The sequence below is a fragment of the Erpetoichthys calabaricus genome, chromosome 8, assembly GCF_900747795.2.
Source record: "Erpetoichthys calabaricus chromosome 8, fErpCal1.3, whole genome shotgun sequence".
NCBI lineage: Eukaryota > Metazoa > Chordata > Cladistia > Polypteriformes > Polypteridae > Erpetoichthys > Erpetoichthys calabaricus.
The window spans coordinates 108,573,963-108,601,096 of NC_041401.2; the positions used below are offsets into that span (position 1 = coordinate 108,573,963).

At 39.0% G+C, this 27,134-nt stretch overlaps 1 protein-coding gene across 1 annotated transcript in view; it reads left to right on the forward strand.

Moving 5' to 3' along the window:
- The window catches only part of cntnap5b (contactin associated protein family member 5b), a 544,617-nt gene that overhangs the window by 86,579 nt on the left and 430,904 nt on the right, over positions 1-27,134 (forward strand). The window contains exons 2-3 of the mRNA XM_028807238.2: positions 12,926-13,036; positions 25,501-25,694. Coding sequence (XP_028663071.1) covers positions 12,926-13,036; positions 25,501-25,694 — 305 coding nt within the window. The remainder of the gene's footprint in view (positions 1-12,925; positions 13,037-25,500; positions 25,695-27,134) is intronic.

A 27,134-nucleotide genomic window follows, 5' to 3' on the forward strand; every position in this document is an offset into this window, starting at 1 on the left:
ATCTATCTATCTATCTATCTATCTATCTATCTATCTATCTATCTATCTATCTATCTATCTATCTATCTATCTATCTATCTATCTATCTATCTATCTATCTATCTAGGCTCACGATGTCCAAGACACACACTCTTTAATTGCAATTCCTCAGCTACACACAATACCATGCACAATCCACAAAGCTCAGTCCTTTGCACTTCTCTTCAGTCTTTTCCACTCCTCCCTCGCAAGCTCTGTCTTCCTCCTCCTGACTCCGGCTCCCCGAATGGAGTGAGGCGGCCCCTTTTATCCCACCCTAGATGTGCTCCAGGTGTTCTGTGATGGTTTTCCGGCAGCACTTCCAGCACTTCTATCTATCTATCTATCTATCTTCACAGGTGGCGCAGTGGTAGTGCTGCTGCTTTGCAGTAAGGAGACTGTGGAAGATTGTGGGTTTGCTTCCTGGTTCCTTCCAGTGTGGATAGCGATTTGAGTACTGAGAAAAGTGCTATATAAATGTAATGAATTATTATTATTATTATCTATCTATCTATTTATCTATCTACCCCTCAGTGCTATGTAACAGTTTGGGCACCCCTCTGAGCTGGCATGATAATTTGCTCTGTCTTCATAAAGAGAAGATCACAGCAATATGCCATTTTTTTTACTAGAGAAATGTAGACAATTCTCAGTGTAGCATTATTGAGGTGTATGAAATAAAATAAAATGTAAAAAATGGGATTGTAAAAGTTTGTGCACCCTTTTAATTGCATTAATTTGAAGACCTGTCCTCATTTAATCCTGACAGGATGCAGCACCAAATTGCTTTGATTAGTTCATTAGACCTTAAATTGCAAAGACAGATGCAACCAATCATGAAAAAAGTTATTTAACATAGGTTCATGTTGAACATGTCCTTGGTTCTCTCTTAAAGAGTGGGGACATGGGAACCTCTAAAGAACTCTCTACTGACCTAAAATTAAGATAATTCGTCATTATGAATTAGGAGAAAGGTACAAGATATTATCACAAAGGTTTGGGCTGTCTGTCTCCATAGTCAGAAATGTAGTTAGGAAATGTAAGGCCACAGAAACAGTCTATGTGAAGGACAGATGTGGTAGGCCAAGAAAAATATCTGAAAGACACAGCCAAAGGCTGGTTAGAATGGTCACAGACAAACCACAGACCACCTCTAGAGAGTTACAAGAACATCTGACTGTTGATGGTGTCATTGTACATCGTTCCACAATCCAGCTCACGTTGCACCCGGAACAGCTTGGTGGATGGGTGATGCGCAAAAAGCCTTTTCTGAGTACCCACCACAAGAAGAGTTGCATGAGGTATGCAGAAGCGCATCAGGACAAGACAGAAACATTTTGGAAGAAAATACTGTGGACAGATGAGACTAAGGTAGAGTTATTTGGTCACAACCAGAGTCACTATGCATGGCGAAAAAATACACACAGGATTCCAGGAGAAGAACTTGCTGCCTACTGTAAAATTTGGTGGAGGTTCCATCATGTTATGGGGCTGTGTGGCTAGTACAGGTATTGGAAACCTTGTTAAAGATGAGGGCCGCATTAATTCCCCCCAGTATCAGCAGATTCTCGATAAGAATGTTCAAGAGTCAGTCACAAAGTTGAAGTTACACTGGGGTTGGATGGTTCAGCACAACAATGATTCAAAGCACTGTTCAAAATCTACCAAGGAATTCATGCAGAGCCACAAGTACAATGTTCTAGAAGGGCCATCCCAGTCCCCAGACCTGAACATCATTGAAAATGTATGGATTGATTTGAAGCAGGCTGTCTACTGACTGAACTGGAGGCATTTTGTAGGGAAGAATGGTCCAAATTACCACCAGCCAGAATTCAGGGACTTGTCAGCGGCTATAGGAGGAATCTACAGATAGTTACTTCAGCAAAAGGAGGCTGTACTAAATAATGATGGGATTATTCCTTTGAGTCACCCAAATTTATGCACCTGCCTATTTTTGTTTAAATGCACATTAAATTGGTTCTGTTGATACAGTGATTTTTATCAGGGTTGCCCAAACATTTACATAGCATTATATATACACAGTATATATATTATAAGATAAGACGCTATATAGCACCTGACCCGACACAGACTGACACAGAGGCATGGGTAAAATAGAATAAACTATATATTTTTCTTCAGCTGGAGGGCACATCTTTCCCATAATCCCTCCAACCACAACACAGTCCCAAAGCACAGTAACACCAAGCAATCTTCTTCTCCTCTCTTCCTCCACCACTCCTACTCAGCAAGCTTTGTCCACCTCCACCTGACTTTGGCCACTGAGTGGTGGTCGCTTGCACCCTTTTATTGGGTACCCGGAAGTGCTCCAGGTGGTTGATTATCGACATTGGCTGCACTTCCAGGTAAGGCGAAAACCAGTGCCCAAAAGGGGCCAACTGCTCCTGTTGCAGCACCCCCTGGTGGCGCCTGCGGTTCCCCACAGGACTACACAGAACTCCAACCCCCATGAAGCCCTGGAGGACTCCGAGGTGCTGCTGCAACCCAGAGAGGCTGTCATCTAGTGTCCAGGGGGAGATACTGGGATTCCCACCCTTGTCCCCATGGCAGATGTGGTGAAGGGGTGTCCCGGCCAGGCATGGGCCCCGGCCATCCGTCACAGGGCCCAGATGAGCACCGTAGGGCTCAGTGGCATGTCCCGTGAGGGCTGGTCTTCTCCATGTTGGGGAGACGGCATCATCCAGTTCATGGACCTGTCCTGTGGAGACAAAACTGGAAAATCGGGAGGACTTATCTCGACGTCCGCGTCTTTTGGACGTCCTCCAGGAACAACCCCTCCAGCTGTGTCCACAGTGGCCGCATTTGTAGCAATGCCGCTCCCCTTTACTCCGGGTGTGGAAGCAGGATGGGAATTCCTGCTTCAACGTCCGCTCAGCTGGGGGCTCTCGCTGTCTCTGCCCCTTCGTAGCATAGCCCTCCACTGCCTTGGAGCAGACGGGCTCATGCTGTGAGCTGTTAGGAGAATCTCATTTTTTCCTCCGGGACCTCCTCTTGTTTTGGAGTGCACTGACGGTCTGGGTCCTCTTATGGGAAGAAGGGAGACCCCTTACTGTCTACACTCCTTTCGATGCCTGTGAGACTGATGCCGGCAGTCGCAGCAAGGCTGTTTCGCAGCCAATGTCTATCTGCTGCCTCCCTGCACGCTCCTCTGCCATGCTGTCAGTCATCGTGGCTGCGTCTCTTGTAGGAGGTGTGGCTGCTGGGCAAGCAGGACTGATCACTGCTGCAACTGTTGCATTCCGCTCTCCCCTTTCATCTATGGCACAGGCCTCATTCACCACATATTTTATATAATATATACTGTATTGTATATACCTGTGTGTATATATATATATATATATATATATATATATATATATATATATATATATATATATATATATATATATATATATATATATATATATATATATATATTTGCTTCTTCATCTTAATAATAAAAAATTCAGTCCATTAGGATGTGCCAAATCTAAATGCACATAGAGGTTCCTTAGCTAAAGTCTATGTGCCAAACTCGGAAATCATCATCTGGGCACATTTTAAAATGTTCACTTAAATATTTATGCAATGAGTGTATTTTTAAATTCAGGATGTCATTTTCTTATGTTTTTATGCCTTTTTAAGTATCTCTTCATATGTATATTTTATAAACAGCACAATCTCGAGGATCCGCTCTGTCTTGAACACAACACCCTGCTACACCATTTTAAGATAAGCCTTGATTAAATTTCTTTCTTTCTTTCTTTCTTTCTTTCTTTCTTTCTTTCTTTCTTTCTTTCTTTCTTTCTTTCTTTCTTTCTTTCTTTCTTTCTTTCTGCTATTGTCTACTGAGATTAATATTTTAATACACTATTCTAAATTTGCCACTTTTTAGCTCCTTTTTATTCTCTGCACAGATTGTGCAGCAATATTTCAAAAAAGCCATCAAACATAAATATTACTCCAAGTCCCTGTTACTTTATAGAGTCTCATGAAAATGCAGACAGATCTCTTCCACAAAGTAAGGCACAAAAATATTCCGGATGGTCTGGATGTAAATATCCTGAGTATGTGTTTAAAGTATATTCTTTGAATGGCTGTATTTTCATAACTTTGCATCCTATTTCTGTACTCCATTCACTACATTGTTGCTTAGCAAATTTAGTTCTTTTTAACTTGGTTTACTCAGGTCCTTGTAAATTGTGACTTGTACCATTTAAATTATTCATCGTTTATTAAGCTTCATTGCCCATTTCAAAGTTCTTTAATTTTTCATGGAAATATTAGTAATGCACTAATTAGTAAACAGAAGTTTAATTAACTGTGTATTATTAAAGAATACTAAATGTAATTAAATTTCTTGTAAGCAGAGTCATTCATGTAAGCTTTTATGTAAAAGCAAAGTTGAACTGTTTGAAATATTATAGTATTGTTCTTAAACTGAAAAGTTCAATATAAAGATGTTTTCACAAGAATAAAGTTTAACTTGCCTTAGAGTGTGCTTTCTTCTTTAAATATTTGTTTCCATTAAATAATATTATAAAACAAAATGCATCAGGCTTCTCAAATAAACAACCCGATAAAAATGATTTTCACTTTCTTGCAGGGTATAGTGGAATTATGTACAGTGTTTCTACAAAGTATGTTTTTAACAACAAATATTTAAAAAGATTTATAATACTTGCTTGGAGCAAGTTCAGATTTCCTCATTCTTTTAAATAAAGCAATGCTTTGCCTCACATTTTTCTGCCTTTTTTTAAACGTATCCCTGCTTTAATGCCACTCACATTAAAAGTGCCTCATTACTGTGCATTCTTCTCTCTTTCCCACTGTCCATGGTGAATTTAGACTCCAATGGTAAACATTTTGCTCACAAACAGGTAAGTGTGATGACAGCATGATCATTGTGTGAACGGTGTCAATTTATCAGCACATTCAGAATTTTAAAAAATTGCAGTTTTTTTTTTTTTTTTTTACAACATTTACAGATGATAAAAATGACAGATGGTAAGTGAAAGCCTGTGAGGGCTCACAATCCCCATTCTTTGCTGGATTTAGGCTCACCCACATGGAAACATCTTAAAGGATGATGTACCTCGCTATCGCAGGCTTTTGTTAAAGCAGACGTAAAACAGTTTCATTTGTCTCTAAACAGTAATAATAATAATAATAATAATAATTCATTACATTTATATAGCGCTTTTCTCAGTACTCAGTAGACCCTGCTCGTTACATATTTTCTTCTACCTTATTTTTACTACAGATTTAATTTGAAAAACTTGGCTTATAATTATAGTTTCATTAAATTATTTTCCTTTAAATGAAAATCTTGAAATATGCTAAACAAATGCCATAATTTTAGGAATGCAGTAGTTTCAGGAATTTGTTACTTTCTTAACGTCAACTGATTTGTGTTTTGCTGTTGAAAGTTTTGTTTGGCTTTAGTAATTCCATTTTATGACATTCACATAGGCACACAAAGAGCTTTTATAATTTGTTATCACAGAAACAGACACAGAGCAGGTGGAACATGACAACTACCATTCATGCAGATATGTCCCCATTTTTACGTTAAACCAGCAATATCCCTATGGAAATTTACAGCTTAACTAAACAGCCATTTTTGTTGTATTAGCCATTGATTTGCAAACTGAGCACTCTAGCTGGTCACCAGATCTTCACAGTGTCTTTTATTTGTGAAGTGTAAATAGGTGTGGTATTTAATGTAATTAAAATGTTTCAAGTGAGAAAATCTTTACTTCATTTTTTTAGACTTTACTTCCTTTTTTAGGGTATAATATTTGTGTTATAATAAGAAAGAAAGAAAAATGACTGCCCGGGTTCACTTCCTGGGTCCTACCTGCGTGGAGTTTGCATGTTCTCCCCGTGTCTGCGTGGGTTTCCTCCGTGTGCTCCGGTTTCCTCCCACAGTCCAAAGACATGCAGGTTAGATGTATTGGCAATTCTAAATTGTCCCTTGTGTGTGCTTGGTGTGTGGGTGTGTGTGTGTGTCCTGTGGTGGGCTGGCGCCCTGCCCAGGATATGTTTCCTGCCTTGTGCCCTGTGTTGGCTGGGATTGGCTCCAGCAGACCCCCGTGATCCTGTAGTTAGGATATAGCGGGTTGGATAATGGATGGATGGATGAAAAATGACTGAGATTAATATACCTTTCTCAGACTTGCCTAATTCAATTCAAGTTGGCATCAGACTGGAGCGTACCAGCCTTGGACAGAATGCCAGTCCGTTGCAGTGTCTAATCACACACACACACCTGCACAGAGTAAGTTTAGAATCATCAGTTCACCTAACCAGTGTGTGTTTCTGGATACGGATGGAAAAAACAAAGTACTTGATAATTTGTTACTTTCTTAACGTCAACTGATTTGTGTTTTGCTGTTGAAAGTTTTGTTTGGCTTTAGTAATTCCATTTTATGACATTCACATAGGCACACAAAGAGCTTTTATAATTTGTTATCACAGAAACAGACACAGAGCAGGTGGAACATGACAACTACCATTCATGCAGATATGTTCCCATTTTTACGTTAAACCAGCAATATCCCTATGGAAATTTACAGCTTAACTAAACAGCCATTTTTGTTGTATTAGCCATTGATTTGCAAACTGAGCACTCTGGCTGGTCACCAGATCTTCACAGTGTCTTTTATTTGTGAAGTGTAAATAGGTGTGGTATTTAATGTAATTAAAATGTTTCAAGTGAGAAAATCTTTACTTCATTTTTTAGACTTTACTTCCTGTTTTAGGGTATAATATTTGTGTTATAATAAGAAAGAAAGAAAAATGACTGCCCGGGTTTGCTTCCTGGGTCCTACCTGCGTGGAGTTTGCATGTTCTCCCCGTGTCTGCGTGGGTTTCCTCCGGGTGCTCCGGTTTCCTCCCACAGTCCAAAGACATGCAGGTTAGGTGTATTGGCAATTCTAAATTGTCCCTGGTGTGTGCTTGGTGTGTGGGTGTGTGTGTGTATCCTGTGGTGGGCTGGCGCCCTGCCCAGGATTTGTTTCCTGCCTTGTGCCCTGTGTTGGCTGGGATTGGCTCCAGCAGACCCCCATGATCCTGTAGTTAGGATATAGCGGGTTGGATAATGGATGGATGGATGGATGAAAAATGACTGAGATTAATATACCTTTCTCAAACTTGCCTAATTTATTTCAAGTTGGCATCAGACTGGAGCGTACCAGCCTTGGACAGAATTCCAGTCCGTTGCAGTGTCTAATCACACACACACACACACCTGCACAGAGTAAGTTTAGAATCACCAGTTCACCTAATTAGCGTGTGTTTCTGGATACGGATGGAAAAAACAAAGTACTTGATAATCTTTCCAAAATACAAAAAGATGCAATTTAAAGGAATAAGGAATCAAGAGCTAATATAGTTGAGAAAACAGACCAAAGTTTATTACCAGAAATCATATTAACCTAGTTATCCAAGCCAAAACACTAAACTTAACTGTAGTCATATATTCAAAAGCAAAATATCAAGAGCCATAAACACTAAATAACAAAAAGATCACCATAAAATAAACCAAATCATAACATCTGAAGAAAAAAACCTGTGCAGATACAGGGAAACCATGAAAACTTCACACAGATAACAACCACAAGCCAAATAAAAACCCAGAATTAGTGAGGAAATTACGCTAACCTTGAATTAATGAGAAAATGAAACAAACACTTGGCATCCCTCCACTATGATGAATTGTAGCAAATACTAATCTGTAAGCCACTGTCATGTACTGCTTTCCATCGTTCTCCACTCACATTATTTTTTATTGAGGATTTGTTCTGTTCTGTGTACTGCATTGTATTGTATTGACCCCCTTCTTTTGACACCCACTGCACGCCCAACCTACCTGGAAAGAGGTCTCTATTTGAACTGCCTTTCCCAAGGTTTCTTCCATTTTTCCCTACTAGGTTTTTTTGGGAGTTTTTCCTTGTCTTCTTAGAGAGTCAAGGCTGGGGGGCTGTCAAGAGGCAGGGCCTGTTAAAGCCCATTGCGGCACTTCCTGTGTGATTTTGGGCTATACAAAAATAAACTGTATTGTATTGTATTGTATTGTACATCTGTCCCTCTCGCCAAAACCCAGAGAGTGTAATTTTCATTCCAAAACAATCTGGAGTAACTACTACCACTAATCTCTGCATTAGGCCTTTGGAACCAGAAAACATTAAGCTACAACAGTTACTTTTTTCTCATGGTTCAATAGTTTGTGTGCAGAAAAAGCCCATGTCAGATTACTGAAACCAGCAATTTTCAGTTATAGCCTTCATTCAAATAATCTCCTTGAGTTGGAGGCAGTTGCTGGCACACTCCCATGAAACCAGTTGTGTAATTTGACGACGTGCCCAACAACACACGGCAACTAGTCCATGGCTTGATTTTTGTCTTTAGTCATAGAGGTGGCTTTGTGTACGTTGAGCTGACAACCAATGAATGGTCATCCAGAAGTACAGTATAATGCAGAGAATGCAGTGAAGAGGAATTAGGAATGCGGAGGCTTTGGACTTCAGAAAATGGAAGCTCATCTGTCTGATGTTTTGTGCTTTACATAATTTACCACAAGAGAATGGAAAAAGAGAAAAAGGAATGAGATTGTGGCTGAACATGCAATAGTCTTTAACCTTTCATAGAGTGTCGGCTGTGCCAGGCAGCAAGCCATTGGCTGTCAGTAAAAGGGGTGGGAGTACAACTAAATATTTATTTTTATTGTTAAATTTTTAATAGTAATTATTGTTAAATTAGTTGCTTTGTTTTCTTTTTTCTTTATTGTTTAATTATTCTCTATTATGGCTGCTCACTTTTGTTTTAAAGGTAGCACCCAGGGGGCAGGACCGTCTTATTTTTGCTGCTGCGCTGTTATTAGGATGGCTGCCTGGGTTTCAGTTTAAGTTCTCCTCATTCCTTAGTCTAACCACTGGAATCGCAGAGTTTCTCACTCTTTTTCTGTAGCTACTTACTAGGACTTTTCCATTTTGAAACAGTTTTTTTTTTTATTCTTTAAATGTAAGATTTTTCTTTTCAAGGAAATTATTGTTCTGGTCTTGGTAGCATATGGGCTTTGGTTTCCATTTCATTAGGGATCTTTCCCTTTCTTGGCTTTTAATTAGAACATAATGTACTTGTGACTGAGTGATCAGACCAAGGAGGCCAGAAGAAAGGTTGGGGTGCCAACTGGGCCAAAGGTATGGCCATTCAGTGGGTGCTCTGTCACCATTGAGGTTCAGGTCCACCTGTTTTTGAAGTGTCCTGGGCAGAAGGGGTGGTGTCTGCAGGGCCATCTTAACAGCATTACAGGCCCCCGGGCAAAGCCTACACAACCACTCAGCAAATCACAACATACATAGATTAGCGTGGGGCCCCCAGGCAACTGCCCAGTGTACCCAGCATGCCCACGCGTTAAAATGGCCCTGGTGGAGCCTTCTCTAGGCACTGTGGGCAGGGCTAGATTCCGTCATTGGACATCTTCTTGGAACTGTGGTGGAGAGCTAAGAAATGCTTAGTACCAATGCCCCCTCTCATCCTAGGGTGAGATTGTTTTCCTTCTTTGAGTCTGGAATGTGATCCCCAGGCTTGAAATGCTTGACTGCTAAAGAAAGTGTTCAGTTTAGGTATATGTTTGATTTTTTATTTTATTTTGGGGCTCTTCCTCTTAATGTATGAACTTAGAAAATATGGTATTGGCGTTGTGCAACTTTGTTTTATATTTTGAAATAATCTCTTTGTGTCCTTTAATATTTTAGTTTTCACCAAATGTTTACTTAATTCAAGTACAATTAATAAATTAAACAATTCAGCTTAATAAAGTTAAGTTAAGTTTTTGAGTCAAGTGTTTTGCACTAATACAAATCATAACACAACAGGTGATTGAAAAAAACAGGTTACATATGTAACAGGGAAAGGAAGGATTAAAGCTGGGGAGATGAAAGGAGTGAAAGATGAGTAGGTGTAAGGAGCACCTAGCATGGAAGATCAAAAAAGAGATTAAAACCTAAGATGATCATTTAGTGCTGGAGAAATGTGTGGTCCCTGCTGGAAAATAAGTCTAGCTTTTTCTGCTTTTCTTCAAAGGGTGCCCTTGAAGCCCCGTGAAAGAACACAAAAGGAAAGATCTCAGGGGCTAGAATGAAGCATTGTGAAATGTTCTTAAACAAGCTTGAAATAATCTGCAAGTTGTTTCTAAGTTTCCTTTATTCAGAGGGCTGGAGACTATTTGCTAGAAATGCAGTAAATACTATTTTTGGAAATGCAGTAAATACAATTTTCTCTTTTTTTATGTGCACAACACCCCATTAACTCCCCAGTCTGTTTTTGTGAACCTGAAACTTCTACAGAATCTAAACCAATCAAGTAGGTTATGTCAAAGGGTCACCAAGAGCATACAGAACATAACTCAGTTTATTAAAGATGCATTTTTCATGTCTTCTTTCATTGAGAATTGTTACGGCTTTTTTTTTTTTTTGCACTCTTTTGATTTTTTGTGATTATTTATGTAACAATCTAAGATGGCATGAAGGAATGATCGACAGCCACCAGCAGTAGTTAATAGGCCTTCGAAGGACCATTTATTTATTTTGCTTTGTCGCATACTGAGATTAACTCAAGCTTTAGGTCTCAGGAGATGCCTTTTTTCATCTAATGACACACCCGTGGCGTCCACTCAAACCTGCCACTGTTATGAATCTTTGGGAAAAGACAGAGAGATAAAACATTGTTAAAAAGCAAGTGAAGTATACAGCCAAAAGTCATTCCTATCTTTTTCCGAAGCCTATATCAAAAACCAAAATGCATAGTTCAGGAAAACTCAGTCAAAAGAGCATATAGCAAAGCACACAGCACAAATAAAGTAATTTTGTCCAATCTCATATAACCTGGAAATGCACAGTGGTGACCTTATATACTGTAGTGAAAATGATGATGCTCACCTGTCCATTCCTAGTCAGTAAGCACTGTAATGAAGGGTGACAGTTTCATCAAGAAAAGACATAAAAATAAAAAAATGCTTTTAAGCATGTTTCAAATACTTTTTTAAGGTGCAGAATCACATTCAGTATAGGTCAAACCTTTTATGGCAAAAAATATATTTCAAAAGAGGTGCATAATAAAGCCAAGGGGAAAAAAAGGCAAATCATAACAGCCATCACAGCTCCTTTTATGCTGCCCTAGCACACATACAGTAGCTCTGGCCCCCTGTAGACTGTCACAGGTCCGAGTAGCTACACTTATCTTCTTTGCTGACTAGCTCTCCCTTTGCTGCTCCAGAAGACAATACTCTCACTCCATTCAACAGTTTAAGTCTTTGGCTCATGACTCAGTGACATACAAATGCTGCATTCCAGTTTACCATTATGACCTAGAAGCCAGTTTTAGATAATCAAACTGCTTCTTTGTCCAGCTTTCTGGACAGTCGCCTTGCTCAGTCAAAGTGTCATCTTTGCTGGGATTTCAAAATATCTACATCCATAAAATGATGTGAAGAGGAGGTGATAAGAGATCTCTGGGGTTTATGGTATTATTGCAGATTGGCTCTGCTTCCACCACCCTCTTGTTTCTATATGCTTGCAGAAGCCCATAGTAACACTGCTACATACATAGTGAACAGTTCTGTATAGCGAACCCCTCCCACATATTAAACTGACCAATCTGAGCTCCTCAGGCTTCCATATTATCATATTCCACCAATCTTTAAATTAATGCGGTATTTAAAGGTTGATTTTATTTGTTCTTATATATCTCTCCCATGCGGTGGGCTGGCACCCTACCCGGGGTTTGATTCCTGCCATGCGCCCTGTGTTGGCTGGGATTGGCTCCAGCAGACCCCCGTGACCCTGTAGTTAGGATGTAGCAGGTTGGATAATGGATGGATGGATGGATATCTCTCCCATGGATTCAACACATAATTAAAAAGGAGCTACTAATCTTAACATTGCAAGGTACAGAGAAGTTAGGGAACACTTAAATTCAAATATTTCATGAAGCAGAATGGCATTCCTGACTGTTCCTGTCCACATCAAACCCTGCAAACAATGGTGGATGAGCACAGATTTGGATGTAAACATAAGGAGCCAAAATGTATGCAGCCATCCACATTGTAAATTTATATAATGCCTCAATAAATGCATACTATTTAATGAACATAATTGAATTTTTTTTTTGTGACTAAAGCTTTAAAACTGCATTTTAGACTTGGTGGCTTTTGTCATTAATTCACAGAGCGAGATTAGGACAACTAAACAAGAATTCGAAAGGAAAAAACTACACCGTCTATCTTTATGATGCTAATCACAGATTAACTGACCGAATAATTTCTTCCAAATCACTCAACCAAAAGAGCAAGACAATGTACCGATTTCAAATTCTTTTTTATCCTTTTGTCGGCATTGAAATTACAGGAAGTGCTCTTATGAAATAAAATGATAATACCTCTTAAATGCAAACAACAGTGAGCTGGTCTCCATTTCAACAGTAATGTGTTTCCTAAATCCCTCCCAGTGATTCCTAATTTTGATCAGATATTCCAATATCTCCTACCCAATATTACTCATACCTCCTAGTAAATAAAACTTTGACTGTCTGCCAACTATCTTAAGCCACCAGACTTAAGATAGTTACATAAGAATTTCATTTACAGGCAGGTCTTACAGTCTGATTTAATGCTTGTTTGAAAGGACACATACAGAGGAAGGTTCTGTAGCCCTCATAGATCTGGACATATCTGTTACTGCATTCATAATCCAAGAAATCTAAACTTCGCACCACACAAAAATAAATTAGTAAATGCAGGAACTTTGGGCAGTGCTGACTTGACTGCAGACTAGAGATTACCATCAGACCCAGACTTGAATCTCAATTGCCTCACACTTGTGCCCTTTTTTCTCTGCCTTTACAGATAACTGTGATGATGCCCTGGTATCAGCATTGCCCCGGACATCTTTTGAAGGCTCATCTGAATTCTCCAGTAGCCACTCTGCACATTTTGCGAAGCTTAACAGAAGAGAGGGTAAGAATTAAATGTTTCAAAATTTTAGTGTTAGCTGTTTTGGTGAATTCACTATTCTGTTTAACTCAGAGGCTTTCCAGGACTAATTCTGTATTCAGTTAAGAAACTGAGATATTCTGGCCTTTGCAAATGTATAGTTTGGATTCACTTCAAACAAAACTGCATGATGTGCAAGTTCATTTTTTTGTGTTTTATCAGATGAAGGTAGGCAATGGCTAAAACACTTTTGTAAACTGATATTTGCCAAATGTTTTTTACATTAACATAATGGAAAACAGTCCATCTATAGCAGGTCAAGTCTTAACAATTGTTAACCAAACATAAGATCAAATCTATTTTTGTTTTTGGTAAAATATAGGCAGACAATTTCTAAACTAAAAAATAAGGCTTATTCCTGAATGTTTGTTACACATTATAGCCCTTGATAAGTAATACATTCACAGTGACATAACTTACAAACATGACAGTAGCAGACTGAGAAGAGCTGCTGCTCCTTAGCTGTCTCTAGACAGTTTTTGCTAGCATTCCAGTTTTCTTCCCACATTCTACAAATGTGTGTGTTAGACTAATTGATAACTTTGAAATTGCCTGATGTGGGTGACTTCAATTCCCCAATCAAAAGATAAAGCAAGTTTTGGATGAACCTTGAATAGACAGATGCATCGCTAAGATAGAATCTACAGTAAATCCTAAGAAGTATTTCTGTCAAGTATACATATACAGTACACAGCAATAAACATGTGTCCATACGGTATGTGTTACTGTATGTACATATTTACACCCATATGAAAAACTAATTACATCCTGTGGAAATTGTTGATTTTTTCAACATATTTGAATAGCCAAGCATTAGATCTTTATACAAAAAGTGACTACAGATAAAGATGATATACCTGAACAAATGACACATAAAATTAGTATGGTGTATTTATTCTCATAATCTAAATTAGCAAAAAGGCAGATTTGTCATGTGGAAAAAATAAGTACACCTCTACATTTATCATCACTAGTGATGAGCGAACTCCTCAGAGAGTTTGGACAAATCATGGAAGTGTTCACGAATATCGCCAAACTCAGCAAAATGCATTGAAGTCAATGGGGAAGGACTAACTGAACAAAATTTGACTGGATTATAATGGTGCAATCATCTTTAAAGTGTCCCTGAGGGCCAGAGAAACATCTGTCAACTATACTGGACCAATTATTGTGGCCAAAAAGGTGACCTGAGCTGTGCGGCAGCAATGCCAACCACTACACCATTGTGCCTCTGTGAGATCAAAGTAGAAAAAAACACAGTAAGAGACACACAATCATGTATTTTGTTAAAACAAAGCAGAAATGCTGAAATCGTAGTCAAAAGTCAGAAAAAATACGTAGGTCTTCTAAAAGCAGAAAGTTCACGTTCTGTTTTTTTGAAGTTGCACTGAAGGCTCTCCAAACTGTCTGTACTGATGCTTTGCATATTTTCTTCTAAAAAAAGATAGAAACATCTAGTAGATAGTAATAAACCTTTCATTATTATAATTATTATTTCATGGTCTCCTCTTTCAGGCTCCTTCAAGGCTTGATTATTATCTCCACATGACTATTCATGCATGCATGCATATAGCACATGCCTCCTTCTCTTATACTGACATGGAACTCAAAGATCGACCTGCACATTTGTTGACAACTAGAGATACCTAGTTATTTATGCTGTATACTGTATGTTTCATAAAAATAAAATTTTGAGAACCTGTGTTATTTACTCATCTGTTCTACTACTAACTAAGTCCTAAAGAGACTGCAATGCAAATGATCAGCATTATATATCCTTTTGCGGTCCCATCCAGTGTTGGCTGTTACAGCTCTGGGGGATCTCACGCAGGCCTCACAAACCATTATGAGGTTCTGGGGAAAACAATTCTCCTAAACCGGCCAAATTATCAGTAAATAATTTGACAAACAACGGCGCACCCGAACACAGCAAATTCGTTACGAATAACTCTTTGGTGAAATTCACTGATCAACACTAATCACCACTTGAAATCCATAACATTAGAATTAAGTGTTCTAGAATAAGTGCCTCCTTAGGGGGTAATGTAGGTGGAACGTGTTCTACTTAAAACACAGATATCTGGGGACAGTTGTTCTTTTTGCTATTGATGCATTCGGTGTCAGCATGCCAAACGAGCTCCCAGAAATGAATCTCAGAAAGAAGGTTGTGGATCCCTATGTGTCTGTTAAGGGAATTAAAAAGATAGCTTACTTATCTGAAATCAGCCATTCGCACTGCAAGGAAAATTATCTACAAGTGAAGTAGATTTCAAATGACTGCTAATTAGTCCAGGATTATTCAGCCCAGCAAATTCCACCAAAAGATGACCATGTGATACTAGAAGAAATCTCCAAGGACCCCAGAATTTCATGCTACAGGTCTTGCAGCAGTTGGTGTCAAAATACATCCATCTGCAATTAGAAACAGACTGTACAAATTTGACCAGCATGCAAGGTGTGCCAGGGATGTGCCTTTGCTGTCCAAACAGAATATCAGAACAAAACTACAGTTTGCCACAGTAATACTAGACATGTTTGGTGCTAACTGAAGACAGTAATTTATTAGAAGAACCTCATATCAATTGTGAAGCATGGTGATGCAAATGTTGTGCTGCTTTGCTGCCTCAGGGTTCCGGGCAACTTTCAAACATCGAGTCAACTATGAATCCTGAATTATATCAAAGTGTGGCTGAGGAGAAATGAGGGCCATCTGTCTGAAAGATGAAGCTGAACTAGAAATTAACCTTTCAACTAGTGATGTGTCGTTCGCAAATGAGCCAGCTCTAAGAGCCGATGCTTTGAAGCGAATGAGAGGAGCCGATGCCCGTTGAGCAGAGCTGAAGCTTCAGCCGCTCCTGCTCAGCTCTGCTGAAAATCCATTCGGCAGGGGCGGGACTTTACTTATATGGGCACACAGAACATTGGCTCATAATGCCAGCTCGTTCACGAACAACACATCGGACTAGGATCGTACCATTATGTGAAAGAAGGAAGGGGGGGCAGACGCTCCGAAGACAGCGAGTGTTGGTACAGGTCAGGTACACAGAGCGACAGTGTCGCTCTGTGTACCTGTCGCTGTGACAGACGAGGAGCCAGATTTAAATGCAAGCGCATCGTGAAGAAATGAGTGAAAGCCGAAAAAGAAGCAGCATCTGGCTGCATTTCAGTGACATTGGAGACTGCAAAGCTAAGTGCAGAATTTGTAATATGAAAATATCCGTTAGAGCAGGGTCAACAACAAACCTGCACAGACATATAAGAACCACCCACCCATCCGTGCAACTGGAGGAGAGCGTGCCCTCTCTCCTGCCATCCACTGACCCTGGAAAAGAGCCAAGTACTTCTGCTGCAGCATCCACCGTCTTACTGAAAACAAATGACGCCAAACAAACAAATAAGTGTCGATGAGGAGCTGGCTAAAATGATAGCTAGCGACTTTCAACCATTTTCCATTGTGGAGGACAGAGGATTTACAACTTTTGTACAGGCCTTAAACCCCATGTATGTTCTCCCTAGCAGAAAAACTTTGTCCCAAACAATTATTCCATAACTATATATCTGAGGATGGAGTACAACACTGTGCTTTCAGAAACCACTGCGCTGGAAAAAAGGTAGCATTTAATGACAACAGAGCTGTGCATTTCAAAGAATAAGTGCAGCAGCAGTAAGATGCAACCTCAGCAGCCTGTCTGCTCCTCCATCAGAGGGCCAAGAGGAAGAAATTGGAGCAGGGGCGTGTTCACAGGAACCACAAGCTTCTGCTGTGTGGAGGCTCTTTGACGAAAGAGCAACAGGAGACAGTGCAAGGAGAAATCCCACAGCTGATGCTATGCTGGAGTTGAGGTCCTATCTTGAGGAGCCCCTCATCCAAAGAGCTGAAGACCCACTGAGCTGGTGGGAGGCCAAGGCTGCAGTCTACCCACGCCTGGTTAAGGAAATGGTAGGAAGACTTTACATTGTCGCTACATCAGTCCCCTCAGGAAGAGTCTTCTCAAAAACAGGACAAATAATCACGGAGAGGAGAAATCGCATCAGCCCATCTAAGCTGAGGCATCTGGCATTTCTGAATGCCAACCTGGCCTAAAAACTTTTATTCAAAGAGTCATAGTGTTGTGTTGTTGTTGTTGAGTTTGGCCTTTATTTAATTTGTTTGCTGTGTTTGCTGTGGTTTTGTGTTAAGTTGTTCATTTAAAGCTTTTATTAAAATGTTAAAAAATAGTAACTGTGTATTTTTTGTAATGAAAAAATGCATAAAAATACGTAATGTCTGAAAACAATTAATAAGAAATTGCTTATACACAAACCATTCATAATTGCTTAATTAGGCTAAAATATAAGCATCCAAGTGATACTAAACGAAGAGCCATTCGGGAGCCGTAAGAGCCGGCTCTTTAAAGGGAGCCGATCCAGCCGGAGTTCCCATCACTACTTTCAACAAGATAATGAAAAATGAAGCTGAACTAGAAATGAACCTTTCAACAAGATAATGACTTGAAGCACACTAGCAAATCCACCAAGAAATGGCCCTGATGTGGATCCTATTGAAATGTCAGTCATTATCCAACCCGCTATATCCTAACACAGGGTCACGGGGATCAGCTGGAGCCAATCCCAGCCAACACAGGGCGCAAGGCAGTAACAAATCCCCGGGCAGGGTACCAGCCCACTGCAGGGCACACTCACACCCAAACACCAAGGACAATTTAGAATCGCCAACGCACCTAACCTGCATGTATTTAGACTGTGTGAGCAAACCAGAGCGCCCGGAGGAAACCCACACAGACACGGGGAGAACATGCAGACTCCACCACGGAGGACCCGGGAAGTGAACCCAGGTCTCCTTACTGCGAGGCAGCAGCGTTACCACTGTGCCACCCCCCTATTGAAGTTTTTGGGGGGAATTTGAAATGGGCACTACATGCATGGAAGCCCACAAATATCTAGCAAATGAAGGAATTTTACTTTGAGGAGTGATCAAACATTTCATTTTTGAGTTGTTTCACCTAAATGAGTAATACCATCTTCTGAGGCCATGGCTGTACTTATCTTTTCCCCAGTAGACCATTACATCTCTTGATATTTTTATTTAATAAATGATTGAAAAGGCAAATATTCCTTGTGTTTTTATTCATGTGTATCAACTTTATCTTCCAGCACTATTTGCATGAACATCTACTGTTTGGTTTTTCAAATATGCTGAAAAAGTACATTTCCATGGTGGTAACTTACTTTTTCACATGACTGTACATAGTTCTGTTTAAGACTCGTTTTACCCCTACTCCCAGTTCCAAAGTTAAGAGCAAATTCCCAGCTATGTTCCATACACTGTAGATCTTTCCTTTCATTCAGGGGTACAGTACATACATTGTTGTTGCACTTGCAGGAGTTTGAGTACCCTTGTGCTGTCAAGACGCACAGGGAACAGGCTGTCATTTACAGTACGTATACAGCAAAGTTGCACTTACCACTAAAATAAATCACTAGAAGTTTATCCAGAGTTTTGGTATGATCAAACAGAAACACACAGGTCCTTCAGGGTCCTTCTTCTTTGTCACTGACAAACAACAGAATGTATATGTATCTGACAAGAAATAGTGAACATGATGTTTGACTCAAGAAGCCTCTACAGCTTCAACTGAATAATAATGAGCTCTGCTGTGTGCTGTGTGAAGTTTAGTAATCATTTTTTTTTAATTAACTTTATTTAACTTCATAAGCTGTACAAAGACCTGAAATTATGTAATGGCACTTAAATTTGCACTTTTTTGCAACTTTAAAGGCAACAATGTTCACTTGCCTTATTCTTTGTCTTCTTGGAGTTGTACCAAGGAGGATTATGTTGTAGCAAAGAATGGGTAGGTGGAAAGCTGTCAAGCCTCCTTTTAATTTTTTTCTCTGCATTTTCCATGCTTGTCAGGCTCTAAGAAGAGGTAGCAGTTTGAATGGGATAGGCACTTCTTGTAAAGCTTTTAAAATTTAAAGATATGTAATAATTGTAGAGATTGTCGTAAAATGATTTTATATGTATAATGGAAAAAATTGGCTCTTTCTACTTTTCAGAACAAAATAGAGTGCATGGTTAATCATCAAGACTTTTACTTTAACAAACTGTGCTTTGCTATATAGTATGTACTGTATGTTTATATAAAGCAGATTTTTTTCTAGTGGTTTCTAAACCCCAAGCCAAAAGTTTTGGCGCATTGTTTGTTAGTTTTGTTAAATATTTCATTATTTTTTATCATCTTGTTTCGTATGTCATCATGACACTATTTTGGGCTTGTGTTGGGACCTTTTCTGTTCACAATAACATTTTTGCCCATCAAGTGATCAATGGTGGCACCCTGTCTGATGTTGTACAACAGCTTACCTAATTTAGGGAAAGGCCTTTCGGAAAGCTATGACTTTGGTTTGGTTTTAGTTTACATTTTTTGGTTCAAGTCTCATATTTTTGGTGAATGATTGATTTGACTTCCTCGTTCAGACTCCTTGCCTGTTTACAGTATATGGCTATTATCTGGATTGTCCTTTTCAGTCCTATTAATTTCCTGATTTACATTTCCAATTCATTTTTCGTGGATGAGCCTTTCTTTCCTAACAGCATTAGTTGCTTTGAAGGTAGCCATTTCAATGTCTGGCCTTGTGGGCACACAGAGCCAAGGACAGAGTGCTGCTCTCAACTGGCAAATGGGTTTCTTTATCCTCATCTGAGACCTCCATGGCCTCCCTGTTTTAATACAGGGCAGGCATTTCTTGTTCTCTGACATATTGTTGGGAATATTTCATACATATTCCTACACTCCTTGTTGCTTTCTAATTATGTTTCTTTCTTGCTAGCCCTCTCTATAAACAGATTGAAAATTTTTCAAGCTATTGAACATTCTTCTGCCCTTATGTGTTATCACTGCTAATCCATATTCTTTACTATCTCCTAGACCTGTGCTGGGTTCTGGTACTTCTTGTCCACCAGACTACTTACCACATCATACTTTATATAGAAGAGCAGAGTGACTTAATGGTTAGCAGTGCTGCCATACAGATTTAGATTTCTGTAGTTCATCTATTTTTTCCCAAATCCCTATGTGTATTAAGTTGATTGGATAATTTAAATTGGCCTTGCGTTGTTATTAGTTGGTGAGCAGGCTCTGAAGTGGACTGGAACTACACTCAGGGATGCTTTCTGTTAAGATAGACTCCGGTCTCCTGTGACCCTGATTTGGATTAAGCAGTTCTGAGTTTAGAATTGTATGTCATATACATTGAGTGTACAGTGGGTTCAGAAAGTATTCTGACCCCTTCACTTTTCACATTTTGTAAAGTTGGTGCAGTTAAAATCTCTTAAATTCATCACTCAATACCCCAGACTAACAAAAACAGAGAACTTTGATTTTTTTTTAATGTATTAAAAATAAAAAACAAAAATATCAAATTGACACAAGTATTCAGACCATTTGCTATGATACTTGAAATGTGGCTCAGGACCATTCCATTCTATTGATCATCATTGAGATGTTTCTACACCATGTTTGAAGTCCTTCTGTGGTCAATTCCATTGAATGGACATGTTTAGGAAAGACACATAACCAGTCTTTAGAAGTTCCACAGTTGACGATGTGAATCAGTGCCAAAATTAAGCCAAGAGGTTGAAGGAATTGCCTGTCGAGTTTAGAGACAGGATTGTGCTGAGTAACAGTTCTAGGAAAAGCTATTAAAAATTCCTGCAGCATTGAAGTTCCAAAGAGTTCATTGTCCTCCATAATGTTAAAATGGAAATAGTTTGTAACAACTATGACTCCTCCTAGACATGGCCGTATAGCCAGACTGAGCAATCATAAGAGAAGGGCCTTGGTATTAGAGGTGATCACACTTTGGCAGAGCTCCAGAGAACCTGTGTAAAGATGTGAAAAACTTCAAGAAGGACAACCATCACTACAACACTTCAACAATCTGGGCTTTATGACAGTGTGGCCAGACAGTAAAACACACACGGAAGCCCACTTGGAGTTTGCCAAAAACACATAAAGGACTCTGAGACTGTGAGAAGCAAGATTCACTGGTATGTTGAAATTAATATTACTGTCAAGTCTGGAGGAAAACGGGCATTGCTGCTGTGGGGTTGTTTTTCAGTGGCAGGGACTGGAAGACTGGACAGGGTTGAGGGAAACCTCAATGGAGTCAAGTACAGTGATATCCTTAATGAAAAACCTGCTCCAGTATGCTCTGGACCTCAGACTGGGATGAAGGTTCCATTTCCAACAGGATAAAGATCACAAAACAAAGACAACACAGGAGTGGCTTAGGGACAACTCTGCGAATGTCCTTGAGTTGCTCAAGTCAGAGGCCAACATAAATCCAATTGAAGATCTTTGGAGAAAGCCGAAAATAGCTGTCTTCATCCAACCTGACAGAGTCTGAGAGGACCTTCAGAGAAGATTGGCAGAAAATCCCCAAATCTAGGTGTGTAAAGCTTGTTGTATCACACCCAAGAAGACTCTGGGCTGTAATTTCTGCCAAACAGGCATAAATTAAGCACTAAGCGAAGAGTCTGAATACTAGTGTCAATGTGATATTTCAATTTTTTACTTTTAAAAAATGGGCAAAAATGTCTAAAATCTGGTTTTTGATTTGTCATTCTTTGGTTTGGAATGTTGCTTGATGTGGAGGAAAATTAATTTAAATGATTTAAGCATAAGGCTACAACTAACAAAATGTGAAAAAAGGAATCCTGTGTATATACAGAAGCAGTTACATGTACAAAGAGTGTGTTTCTTCACCTATGAAAGAGACCAAAGTAAGCCAATCACTTAATGAGTCATTGATTGATCTGCATAAATAATCTGATTCCTACAATGATCTCTAAGAATAGAAGGTGCTGTATATAACTGTATTCCTTAGTGAAAGTATTGGAAATATATTTGTTTACATCTGTGAGACTATGAATTATGATTCCTATTTTATGCTCCCTCCCCTGTTGCTAGGCAGCAGCTGTTTAGCCACACTCTGTATAGACTGATAAATATTATGGGGAGATCAAAATTTCCAAGTGTCCCAAGAGCTGGTGAATTAGGTTGCTCTTCTTCATTTTTTTTTAAGAAGCTTTATTCCTAATTAACACAAATTTCACAAATGACCTTTCATTTCTCAATGATTTAAAAGAGCTGCTAAATGTTTATATAATAGGAACCTATAATAGGAAGACCTACTGCTTGTTTCTCTAAGGCTTGAGAATATTCAGTATGCATTTGAAGAAAATTGTACTCAGCAGCTTGGACCTCTCCATAGACTTAATGAAAGTTTACTCGGAGAGGAAATATATATCAAATAAATAAGAAGCATCTAAAGCAATGTTTATTTTAGAGTAATATGTGTATAATGCGGAACAACCCAGAATGAAATTGAGCCCAAGGTTTATCACAGATCTTTGGGCCTTTTGTAAAAGATACATCTGCAAGTGTGTTTCTCTGAATTTGTCGTGAGATCATAAATTATGTTAAAAAATTGGAAAAGACTTGCTAGGAAATTTAGGAAAACTAGAAAGGAAATAAGTTGCTTACCACACTTATATTCAGACCCTAAGTGTTCTAGCGGCTTAGATGATGATTTTAATGCCAGAGTGTAAATCTGAGCCAGCATGTTGTCTAATCGTACAAATGTGTGAATTATGTTGCAATTATCATGTAAAGTGCTTTCAGATGCTATTCACTGTGAAACACACAATTAAAAAACCTAAGATTAATTGATCGTCATTCTGAGTGTCATGTGGATGTTATTCTAAAAATAAAAGAAGTGATTCAGCCGTACCATTCACTGGTTGAACCGATTAAAAATGATTTATATAAAAAAAAAAGTGCTTGCCATTCTACTAGAGTCCTGATATTCTGGAGTGCCATAAATAAGTAGCTTGTTCTAGAATAGATGGCAAAAGGCTGACATCCATTTTGCAACCTTTGCACACTTTTCAGGGAATCAAGTCCTGTCTACTAAAGCTTACCTTCCATATGCAGGTAGCTGATAATGCAGATGTCCTGATGATGTGTGTGTTTGGTGGGGAAAGGGTGGGTGATGAGTTAGGTGGGAGTGCAAACAGACACACCACAACGACTGTTTCATCTCCTGCATCACAGTGGCTCCTGGCTGAATTCCTACAGCCCGGCAGATGGCACATTTTGTAGTGTTTATGTGCATTCAAATGTTGATCAGGTAGGCTTATGCTTTTTTTATTCCTTTGCCTCTCTTTCTTTCTCAAAGGGAAACTGCAGTGCCAAACATTCTATTTCAAAATCAAGAAATGTATTATGTTATACTGTGAAACTTATATAATGAAAAAATATCTGCCAAAGAGATCCAGTAGCATTGGTGTAACAGATAAAACAAGCTAGCAGATAAGCCTTGCATTCTAGCAGAAATCTCATCAAGGGCTAGTTTGGAGAAAGTGGAGTATGGCTGCTGGACCCAAGCCATCATTTAAAAAAAAAAAAAAAGTCTTTTTCAGATTATTCCTTTGTGCATCTCAGTAATTAAAAGTGAAATGTACAGTTTTTGAATAGGAAAAGAGGAATACTGTCTGCTGAACTGTCAGCACAATACCGACATTGCTAGTCCCGAAACGTTACAATCAATCAGAATTTCTGTACAACAATGAAGTGCATTTTAGGTACGACTGCTTTAGCCTTTGATCATTAAGCCTTGCAAGTTTGACTAATGACTCTTTTCTTAACCTTATCTGAATAGAGTTAAATAATAGTGGTTGTTTACCAGAATATTTTTAAAAAAATGTGCTGGCACATTTCCCACAAGCACATTTAAAATGGAAAAAGAAAATCTGCAGGTTTTTTTGGTTTTTTTTGTCAACTGGACAGCTGTCAATAAGGAGTACATTAGAAAAAAACAAATCTAATGCCATTGAGGAGCCAAGTGTTTGATTGCAGTTTTAGAGGAAAATCTATGCAGCTGAAAGCCAGTTGCTTCTCATCAGGAAACAAGACAGCTGACTAAGGTGCCATAATTTGTTCATTTTGATTTGCTTACGGGAAAGCTTGAAACCTTTGTTAGTTAAATGATGGCTTGGTAGTTCTAAGAAAACGGCTGTACTGCTTAGGTCAACCGCAATTACCACACGTCAATATAGGATGCCTTGGTTTAAAAAAGTAGTAAGATAACATCATTGTGGGGGTGCAGTGTTTACAATTGTGTTGAAAGCTTGTTGTGCACTCTGAAGAATATTATACCTGTATGAGCAAAAGTTGTGAGCTTCATAATTTTATAAATAAGCATCACACTATCCTCTTAGTAAGTAGTTAGTACTGTCAAATGATGTGTATGCTACGGAGAAATCTCAGTCAGACCTTGTTTTCCACATTAGAGGAGACACAAAGCTGATTTTAGTGATGATAGTGAGGAAGGATTGCTTCTGTACTACTGGTACATATGAAAGTAACATTGAATAAAGATGTGCAGTACATAAAGTACAATTAGTAGATTAGATATTTTACTCAGCACTGGACCCATGTTTTCCATTACGTAATTAAGGGGAGCACCAGTCTATCCAGGAAGAGTGAGGTGCTAGTCACGAGACAGACTTAAATATAGCTTAAATTCATCCGCATGCTCATACAAACCTATTTCAGAGTCTCTATTCATCTGCTGTAACATACTGTATATGTCTTTAGGACACATATAAACATATTAAGAATTTATTCTCTCTCTTAGCAGGACGATGGCCATGGAATTAGCCTACTGAATCAACTAGCCCTAAAAATGAATGGCATTGGAGGGCCAGGACCATACCCAGCCATTGCTGGGACTGGTGGCCGCAACGAATAGCAGGACTACCACAGTGCATGCTTAAACCTAGGACAATGGCCTGGGTGCAGCCACCACTGGTGCAGATCTTAGTGGTAGTAGCAACTATATAAATAATGCTTTGAATGCCAAAGTGGAGCAGGGTTCCATTTAAACACCAGTGGAACATGCTTCAATCAGTCATAAGGGATGGGTGAGCACCCATCACTTCGGACCTCACAGAGAATGAGCAGTTTGAAATTGATCCTGACAGGTCTAACTTTACCACTTACACAATTGATTACAAATCCACTTAATCCAAATTGTCTGTTACCAGTGGCTATCCTGCAGCACTGGGCATGAAGAAGGAATTTTCTGTGCATAGGGAACTGGTCCATTACATGCATGCACAACCACACCTGGCAAAGTTAGGATCACCATTTACCTGACCTGCACACATTTAGAATGTGAGAGGGACACCAAAAGGGACACCTTGAGAACATGCAAACTCCAGACAAGTCAACGTATTGGGCCCCACAAGCCTTGATCTGTAGAGCCACATGTCTAACAACTGCACCCTTCACATTCATCATTATTAGATGTTACCTCAGCCTGCAGTTACATAACCTCAGTTTCTACTCTCTTCCCAGGAGCAGGTGGCTGGTCCCCCTTGGAATCTGACAAACACCAGTGGTTGCAGATTGACCTTCGGGAAAGGATGGAAGTGTCAGGAATCGCTGTACAGGGTCGTCATGGAAGTTCTGACTGGGTTACTAGCTTTCTCCTGATGTTCAGTGACACTGATAGTGGCTGGAAACAGTATCAACAGGACGACAGCCTCTGGGTAGGATCTGCTTCACTAATAACAAATAATACATTTTATTTATATAGCGTCTTCCCCATGCTCAATGTTAGAATATTTGCTTTATGTTAGCAATAGTAAGGTATTTTTTCCACAAAGATAAACTGTATGCAACTCAGAATCATTTATTTTAAGGAGTTGATAGTGGATTACCTAAGCTAAAGAATATGAGCTAAAATTCTCATCAAAGTTAACTGTGGAGACAGAACTCTCCATAAATTTTTTATTTTCAATGGCCCCTAGAGAACTACAGAAATGTATTAGTCTAAATGTGATTTCCATTGTGGGTGAAGCAAGTTCTAATGAAAGGGCTGAAAATGAGCCAGAAAGCTTTATTCTTTGAGTAAGAGAATAATGCAGTTATGTAAAAGAAAATGACATACGGACTCGCAGAAGCAGTTTTCACATTCAGCATTCTTCAGTCTTATTATTAGATATAAATGTCCTTGCTTGTCTGCAACTTTAGAGTGCTTTTTTGGTGGTGATTTGGTACTTTGCAGTAGGATGTGTAGCTGTTCTCATTTGTCCTTATCATTAATGCAGGCAAAAACATTCACTTTGGACTTCAGTATATCTTCACAGTTTGATTCATATTTGACTGTGAAACTTTAGTGATTTTATTCATTTTTATAGACTGAGTAATGTTTTTGTACCAGAAAGCTTTTCTTAATGTTTCTTCCACATATGATGGCAGAAACAAATTTCTTTAAAACCCAGGTTTGTTTTCAGATGTGTCATTTGTGCAGAATTTCTATTTTCTTTTTTTTTATTGTCACTCTAATTTCACTCTCGAGTCTAAAGACATGATGCTATCTTGAATGGTCTGGTGTGATTGTGCATGAGTGTGCTCAGGTGTATTTCTGCCTTGTGAAAATGTTTTCTTTTGTTTGGATGATACAGAAAATGTGAAGAATATGCACATCACTTCCATTATTTCTGCTGAGTAACCAATTTGCACAAAAGAAGCACCTTGGTGCAGTGCACTATATTAAACTATTAGCCAATACCGCTGTTAAGGACAATAAATTTCTTAAAAAAGAAAAAATAATGGTTCCAAAACAACTAATGTGATATTTTTTGTTGCTTAAATGCTTTAACTTATATTAGTACTATGGCTCTGCCCCCTGCTGGCTTTGCTCGCCAACCCCCAGAGGGGCACTAAGTGCTAGCCACTTCACGGATCTGCCGCTCGAGTATGGGGAAGCGGATGTGCAATTTAAACAGATTGTTATTTTCATGAGATTTGTTACATATGTATAAAACAACTAACTATTTTACATTACAGCAAGTAATTAATCATAGTAAAAAATAGTAAAACGTAATAAATTTTACATTTCATGTTGCGTTAAGAGGTATTCGTTGCATTATACATTTTCATTCTGTTTGGCTTTGAAATTAACACGCACTTTTTAAACTTACATT